General features: G+C 49.3%; 1 protein-coding gene across 1 annotated transcript in view; it reads left to right on the top strand.

The window, feature by feature from the left end:
* Positions 1-8580, top strand: part of MTCL1 (microtubule crosslinking factor 1) — a gene marked incomplete at its 5' end in the record, with an annotated part of 16445 nt that overhangs the window by 3970 nt on the left and 3895 nt on the right. The window contains 3 exons of the mRNA XM_010132210.1: positions 951-1256; positions 3488-3519; positions 4680-6234. Of these exons, the coding sequence (XP_010130512.1) occupies positions 951-1256; positions 3488-3519; positions 4680-6234 (1893 nt within the window). The remainder of the gene's footprint in view (positions 1-950; positions 1257-3487; positions 3520-4679; positions 6235-8580) is intronic.

Genomic DNA, 8580 nt, shown 5'->3' with positions numbered 1-8580 from the left:
TTCCTGCTGGCGTCCATCCCGTTTGACGATGCCTTCATCTATCCTGCTGTATTTCCAGTCAAAGGAGAAGCTGATCACTGTCGCGACACGTAACGGAGCTCGTAGCCGGAGCTGGAACGAATCACTCCCAACGCCAATGTGGTGTGCAGTGAGACTCGTTTATTGTTTACATTACATCCCAATTTATAGACTCTTGTCCACTCGACTAACTACATGGTGATTGGATGGTGACTCTGTTACACAGACAGCACACAGCTCTTAAAGCACTATAATTGGTTTAAAGGGGTTAGACCCCACGTGGTGAGTTGTTGTGATTAAAGCTACCAAAACAAGGCCAGTATAGATAATATTTCCCACACAGCTGGTTTCGGGCCGCTAAGTTTCCCTGGGAAAGTAGCATATTTTCGTAGTTCCAATTTCTGCTAGAAAAAATACACCAACAATCACATAACCGAATTTCAACACTGGCAGTTTCACTAGTGGTGCGCCCTCTCTTCACCCAGCTTTTGCAAAGTGTAGAGTTAATCACGTCGATGGCCCTTCTAGAACGACACATTTTCTTCCAACGTGGTCTGCACACCCAAATTATCCCTTCGACAACGCTAATCGTCAGCTTTCTAGCCACACATTAGGGATCGACCATCTATAAAACAGAGCTTTTATCTTTGGTTATTCGGAATTTTCCACCTCCGGAAACAAGTGATGTACATAAAAGTGCAAGCTTCGTAATGCTGACCAGAGGGAAAATGGATTTGTTTTGATGGTTGCTCCCCTTCCCCTGAGCCTTTACCTGTCTCGCTGTATGTATTGCGTTATGATGATGCCTATCGAGATTGCTTTTAAATCACCGACTAGTGCTCATCTGCCTGGCTCTGGGGAGAGACGGCTTCTGCAGAAGGCCAAATGCTACATCAGTAATTGCTGTTCTGTTTAATTTGCCTCGTCTCCAGCTTCAGAAAGAAGTGAGCCCGCGGAGAGGAAGTGGATTTCTGTGTGAGCAGAAGGAGAATAACCTTCGGCCATTTACGACCCAGGGGAACCTCCACGTGCCTCGTCCGATGGGGTCGAGATCCTACTCTGATTCAGACGCCATTCAGTTTGACGATCGGTCACTGTCCAAGCTGAAGGAGAGCGACCGGTGCAGCGCCACAGAAAACCTCTTTCTGGAGTCGCTGTCTCTGGATTCTCCTGACGAGTCTGACGAGCACCGGTTGCGGCAGCTGGAGCGGCAGAAATTCCTGACGGGGTTAACAGAAGTACGTGCCCTTCTACCTTTTATCAAGCCGGTGTGTTGTCTCTCATGTCAACATCCCTGCCGTAGGAAGTGAGATTTTGTGTGTCACAGGCTCTGCTTACAGTTACCCAGTGGTGAATTTGGTATCGACAAGATTCCCTCCTTATGAGCTGGTTACACCAGTGTCAATCACCTGAGAAACTGGGAGCCAGCCTAAAGGTCCCACAGATTGCCTGACCTTGTGGTCATTTCTGTTATATATGACAACTGTATCTGCCAAAACGTACTGGTTTGGAAGGTCTTACATCTCTTCCAGCTGTAAGTATCGACATATATGTGAGGGAACTGGGCTGTGTTTTGGTTGTAAAGTGGTAGGTGCTGTGGAGAGGCGCTTCTGGGTGTGCTGTTGTGGTTGTCTTCTAAATAGGTTAGCACGAGTGAGTGAGATGAGATGAAAGTTATTCAAAGTACCTGCCCTGAGATCACAGCAGAAGGGGCAGCTCCCTGCAGGACCAGGGTCGCTGGTGTGAAGAATGTCGGTACCGATGTCAGGGATCTATGGTTTGTGTTTACTTTTGACTGCTGTTTTTTCCCCTTCAAATTCAGTCTGACGTTTCAGCGGGGAGTCGTCTCTTCCCCTTTCTGTTTCTCAGACATTACCACCATGAACAAACATGTTGGCAGCAGAATTGGTCCTTGGTGATATTTGCATAGCTTCTGTCCATCAAAGCATGCTGTAGTGAAACCTGGGCACAGGCATTTCCCCACAGAGGGTTTGCTCAAGTGAGACTGATTGGAGTTTAATGAACAGCCAAAGTGAGGATACACAGAGGCAGCTGCAGCCTGCTGACTGTTCCTCTCCTCTGTGTTTTCTGTGTGGTACTGACTGCAGTGGAAGTCAGTCACGGGATCATGGAATTGCAGAATCATTTAGGTTGGAAAAGACCTTTAAGCTCATCCAGTCCAACTATAAACCCAGCACTGCCAGGTCCCCACTGCCCCCTGTCCCTCAGCACCACCTCGACACAAGGGCTGGGAAACCCCTCCAGGGATGGGGACTCCACCACTGCCCTGGGCAGCCTGGGACACGCCTGCACAACCCCAACGGGGAAGAAATTGTTCCTCAGGGATAACCTCAACCTCTCCTGGCACAACTTGAGGCCATTTCCTCTCGTCCTGTCACTTGTTACTTGGAAGAAGAGACTGATCCCCACCTCACTCCAGCCTCCTGTCAGGGAGTTGTCAGAGCCAGAAGGTCTCCCCGGAGCCTCCTTTGCTCCAGGCTCAACCCCCCCAGGTCCCTCAGCTGCTCCTCAGGGCACTTGTGCTCCAGCCCCTGCTCCAGCTCTGCTGCCCTTCTCTGGACACGCTCCAGGAGCTCTAAAGACAGACAACGAAACTGGTGAAGGGTCTGGAATCCAGCCTTCACCTTGATTCTCCTTTCATCAGTTAGATCAGATTTACTCTGCAGAAACTCCACTGAAGCCACCAACATTATTCCAGACTTGCACCAGAGTGAAGGACCATCAGTTTACTCTCGTTTTATCCTCTGGCTGGATAAATATCAGAAAGGCACTGGCTGAGTTAAGTGGTGCTCTTTTTGAATGGTCACAGTTTGAAATACACTTTTGTGTTGGTAATGTTCTTGATTTTATGAAGTTGAATAAAAGTAATAGGTACTAATACTCATTTTTTCCTGATCCTATTTTATATTCCCTCCAGTTTATTAGAAATAGAAGCAAACAGTTAAAATCGTAACTGTAGAGCAATTGCTTCAGAAGTGTGTATTTAAAAAGCCCAACTCCTTATGGGAATTGTCACTGGGAAATAATAGCCATAAAAACATCCTCATGCCGTTAGCAAGCTGTGGGTATTCCCCCTCTGAAACAAGTGAGAGTCTTCCCACAATTAATACAGCTGGCTTAATGAGTGTCAACCGGTGCCATTTTTTGGTTCCTAGGAAACATACCATGAAATCTTACATCCAAGGACCCTGGTTCATCTCTTATTTTGGCGCATCTCGGTCTCTGACACAGAGCAGATTACCCCCACAGAACCAATTCACTCACGAATACACGGTCCAAACCAGTAAAGAACCACAGAATCACAGACTGGATTGGGTTGGAAGGGACCTCTAAGGGTCATCCAGTCCGAGTCCCCTGCACTGAGCAGGGACATCTTCAAAATACCCACAAGTCAATGCCACAACAGGTTCAGAGGTACCTTAACCCCTTTGTTTCTGTTTTTCTTCAGGAGGAAGAAACACACAAAGGGAATCTTCAAAGGTGAGTAAAACTCGCAAGGAAAAACCCACCAAATATTCAACTGCCAGAGCTCCAGCTCTCTGGTGCCCCAACCACAGACCCGGGGCGTAGCCGTGGTGCCCCCTAAGCGGCCTGTGGGGCAGGTTAGTGGAGGCACCCTGGGGTCAATTTGCCTCAATATGCTTCTGTTCTACTCTGATCGACCTGGGCCATGTTCAGCTGAGGCGCCCAAAGATCAAACTGTATGAAAGTACATAAAGCTGCAGCTTCCACTGAAGGCTGAGCCTACCGTAGCACGTAGCGCAGAGCTGTAGACATTGGTATATAGAGGGACACCGTTGGTGCCGAGTTGCTGACATGCCCAGCAGGTGAGGCAGGTGTTGCTGTGGACTAGTTCTGGTCCGATCCCATGGGTTGAATACCCACGGAACCCTAGAGTGCAGTAGCTGTGCTCTGGAGAGCGCCTTCCAGCTCACTCTCATCCCAAAGGAACTCAGTCCGTGCTCTCTGAGATTGCCCCCCATGCAAACCAGAGCATCTGAATAGGAGATCTGCTTCAAAAATGCACTCCTGATCTCACCAGGCTCCCTAATGTAGATGCGCCCTGACTGCAGCTGGTGCTCAGTGTGATTTTACAGCGTCCTCCAGATCACTGGCATATAAAACCTGGTGCTTGATGAATCCTCACCCTGCTTGATTTACCTCATTAAGCCAACTCTGATAATCACAGAATCATTTAGGTTGGAAAATACCTTCAAGCTCATCGAGTCCAACCATTAACCCAGCACTGCCAGATCACCACTAAACCACATCCCTCAGCACCACCTCGACACTTGCTTTTGAAAAGCATGCTTGGTGTTGTCACGAGCACTCATTCTCTGTCAGTGCTGTATTTCTGAAACACTCCGTATTTCAGACATTGGCCACGCAGTAATCCATGAGAAAGCAGTAAATTAAGAGCCATTGATAAACCATTTGGTGCTTTTAATGGCACATCAGGAATTCTTGCGTTTCACAGCTATTTCAGAGATCATAAAAGGGAACCTTAATGGGAGAGCTAAAGTGGGGTTTTTTATATGCAGATAGTGAGAGCTGGGTTTCCTGAGTTGTTTGTTGCTGAAAATGTCTCTCTGTGAGAGTTTCCAAGCCTGTGAGTGACTCTGTTGTGTTCCTCTCTCCAGGGCGATGTCCGTTTCTTCCATGTCCGAATTTCAGCGCCTGATGGATATTTCTCCATTTCTGCCAGAAAAAAACTTGCCTTCATCCAGCAGCAAAGATGACATAACCCCTCCCCTGTCTCCTGATGATCTGAAATACATCGAGGAGTTCAACAAAAACTGGGATTACAGTAGCGCTAGGAACCATGGTGGGGCTACCGAGAAGCCTGCAGAAGGCTGGGCAGAAAGGACAGAAATGGGGAAAGCCGGGAATGATCCCGCTTCAGATCCCTTCCAGGCATCATCATGGTACCTCACCACCAGTGTGACTATGACAACTAACACCATGACCAGCCCCGAGCACTGCCAGAAGCAGCCAACAAGGAATCACGGTATAACCGAAAAAATGGGAGTTCGGGTCTTTCACAGCCCACCGGTTGTCCGTAGGTTTGATAACTCTGTGATAGCTGGCAGTGAAGGGAAAAACCAGGTTGAGCCGGACTTCCTGTTTTCTGTGACCAAAGCTATGGGGAATGTCGCTGAGACAAAAGGTGCTTCCTCGGATATGTTTGGAAGATGGTCTTGTGACCTGACCAAACATCACAAGGATTTTCTGGAGAGTGGTCTTCATCCCATCGAACGTCCTATTTGCACTACCGTGGGCTTTGCCTCACCCTTGCACAGCTTGGAGATGTCCAAAAACATGAGTGATGATATGAAGGAGGTCGCTTTCTCGGTTCGAAATGCAATACGCTCTAACTCAACAGAGCCTCAGTTTAAGGACACCGCGTGTCAAACCAACGGTGTGAGAACAACGGGGACGCAGACCACCCAGACCATCAGCGTTGGCTTGCAGACGGAAACCCTGCGCAGTATCACCAGCAGTCCACACAAGTGTCTGACACCAAAGGGGGGATCCACGCCTGTCTCTTCACCATCCAGAAGCCTAAGGAGCAGGCAAGTGACCCCCGTCATTGAAAAGGTCCAGGCTAAGTTTGAACGCACATGCTGCTCTCCCAAATATGGCTCTCCAAAGTTGCAGAGAAAAATCCTTCCCAAATCAGACCAGCCAAATAACCGGACTTTGCCTGGCACACCTCAGAAAGGATTCAGCGAGTCTGCTTGGGCGCGGTCAACTACTACGAGGGAGAGTCCTGTCCACACCACTATCAATGACGGCCTCTCCAGTTTGTTCAACATTATTGACCACAGCCCCATCTTTCACGAGACCTTCCAAAAATGCCCCAGGTCTAGCAGCCGGTCCAGGTCAGCAGAACCCAGACCAGAACTGGCGCCGGTGCAGGAGCTATGTCCAAATGCCCGTGGCAGATCACCCAGTCCTCTCCGCTTGGGGACAGAGACACAAAAGGAAGAAGGGACTGAGGTGACAAGCATCAGGCAGGACTTATCTGCTCCTCCAGGGTACACACTTACAGAAAATGCTGCCAGGATCTTGAATAAGAAACTTTTGGAGCATGCCTTAAAGGAAGAGAGACGGCTACCTTCACACAGCCCACCAAACCTTAGCAATGACAACAGCACAGGAGAAATTGTCAAAGTAGATCCAGGGTCCATAGAGGTAATGAGTTTGTTTGTTTTTCCTCCTATGGCTAAGTGCACTCTTCTCTGAACAAACGCGTTACGAGATCAGATCTCTTGCAGTCCTAGTGAGTATTCACAGTGAATAGCCCAGTCCCGTCACGGTACCTCACCAGCGAGTCCCAGTCACGAAACTATTGGATTAGCCACTGAAGAACTCATTAAAGGATTGAGTTCCTACCCTGACCGCTTATCAGGCTTGAAAGCATCAGAGGAGCTTTATCCTTTAAGGGATAAAGATGCCTTTAGGGGATAAAAAATGGTTCTCCCCCGAGTGGCCGGGATAAGGGTTGTCTGTCACGAAACACGCCACGCGTTAGGGATGCTCTAGGGACTCTAGGTCGGAGCACATTTCTCCTGTATGCGGGACGGGGATGCAGACTCTTCCTCCTACACTAGAATGGGTGTTAACAAGACTGTGTGAAAACAATGTCTAAAATACCCTGAACCAAAACTGCAGGGCCTTCAGCGTGCCTTTTCTGGGTGCGTCTGGTTAAGTTTGGTTCAGGTCTGTGAAGGTGATAAAGTGGTGTGACATGTGGTACCGACTGCTGCCACCTCACTAAAATAAGAAAAAGAAAAAAAAGATTATCAGCTAGTCTAAGCACATACCTGCTGAGTGTTTAAGGACTCTTTCTTCATATTTGGCTGCCAGCAGTCATCGTCGGTCTCAGCAAGTGTGCCCAGGTGTTGGGGGTCAGAGTCTCAGGTACAGGAGTGTGCTAGAGCAATCAACAAAAAGAAGGTGTAATGATGGATGGAAGCTTTCCGATACCAGCATCTCAGCCTCCTGTTTCTGGTGACCCTCTGTCCACATGAGAACGTTGCCCTGAGGAGACCTGGAGAGGCTGAGTTATCCCCAGTAAGAAGCCAGTGCATGTTGCCGGTCTCCCCAGGGTAGGGGCAGTAGCGTACCATCCCCTCTGCCCGATGCAGACGCCCCTTTAGCATCCTGATGTTCGGGTGGACCCCAGCTACAGGGCAGCAGCTCCTCCCCGAGCCCTGTGCGCCCCAGACATCCCCCCTTGGCCTCGCTGGGCTGACTCCTACCACTTCTGCCTCAGAGAGCCCCAAGAGAAGGTTCAAACCCCATTTTCTAACTCACCCTTGGGCTTGAAGGAGCCTGAGCACTGAGACTTGTGGTCTGTGGGTTTGCCTTGCACTAGCAGGTGGTTCTCAGTGGACAATCAGTTCCTCTTTTGTGGGTGCTGCTCAGAGGATGTGCTGGTTTTGCCTACCGGAGGATCCGAAGCTGAGGAGATGCGCCCTACGTGCACTTTAAACTGATACAAATAGGGAGGTTTGTGCATACAACGAAGCAGCCACGCACACGGAATAAATAGCAGTGCGTGAACGTGGGCTTTGTGCACAAACCTCCTGACTAAAAGCGGAAGCAGCTCATTTATTTGACCCTTTCCAGCCTTCCCAGTATCCTGTCCTTAGTTTGAAATCCTGGGGATGCACTACCCGTCCTCAGTAGACAGGGTGTTCTTCTCTCACAGGTTCAGCTCAGCTCGGCCTTTGAGGCATCCCTGGAAACTCTTGATCTCCTCCTGCATCTTTAAAATGTCTCAGCAGATTTCAAGTCCAAGTAGACGGGTGCCATCCCACATCATCGGGTGTCATCGCAAATTGTGTCACTACCTGAGTTTGATGCGCGAGGAGCTTTGGGTCAACGCTGCTTAGCAAAAGCTCATTGACCACCAGCCTGGCAGAAAATTGCTCCTTTTTGTGAATTCTCAGTATCTTTTGCCTAATTTTTTGAGTTCCGAGCCTCAGAGCTAAGACTTGTTTTGCCTCACAGCTCTCACTGGGTTGTTATGGCTGTGGTCTAGATGCAGAGGTCACGATCTTTGGGTGGTCCTGTCATTTTGCAGTGAAAGAGAAGGTGGATGAGCTTTCCTAGGTGAGGTGGTGCTCTACAAGGTGTACTAAAGGAGCATGGGTTCACTGCCGAGAACAAAACCTCGGAGCAGTTTAGACTGCAGCTGCCTTGGCTGACACTGAGCACACAGATGACCCCTTGTACGGGCTCCACAGCACGTTTTGATGAAGCCAGACACAGCAGTTCAGCGAACCGTGATCTTGGAGGAGGCAGGCTGTGCTCGGGGCAGTGTCCTGCCACCCTCCCACAGATCCCTGCTCTGCTGCCCCCTCACCTGTTGGTTTCTGGCCAAGTGACCTTCTTACCACCGCAGGCCTTCGTGTTTCTGCCGTCGTGGCGTGGTATATTAATGGCTTTGAGACTGTCATGGAGTGCCAGTTGGTGGCTTTCCCTTAATTTGAGCTTCTGAGTGGTTTAATACAAATTCCTCTCCTATTCCTG

This window comes from Buceros rhinoceros, unplaced genomic scaffold (assembly GCF_000710305.1).
Source record: "Buceros rhinoceros silvestris isolate BGI_N320 unplaced genomic scaffold, ASM71030v1 scaffold34702, whole genome shotgun sequence".
NCBI classification, from domain to species: Eukaryota; Metazoa; Chordata; class Aves; order Bucerotiformes; family Bucerotidae; genus Buceros; species Buceros rhinoceros.
This window is presented reverse-complemented; position numbering and strand designations above follow the sequence as displayed.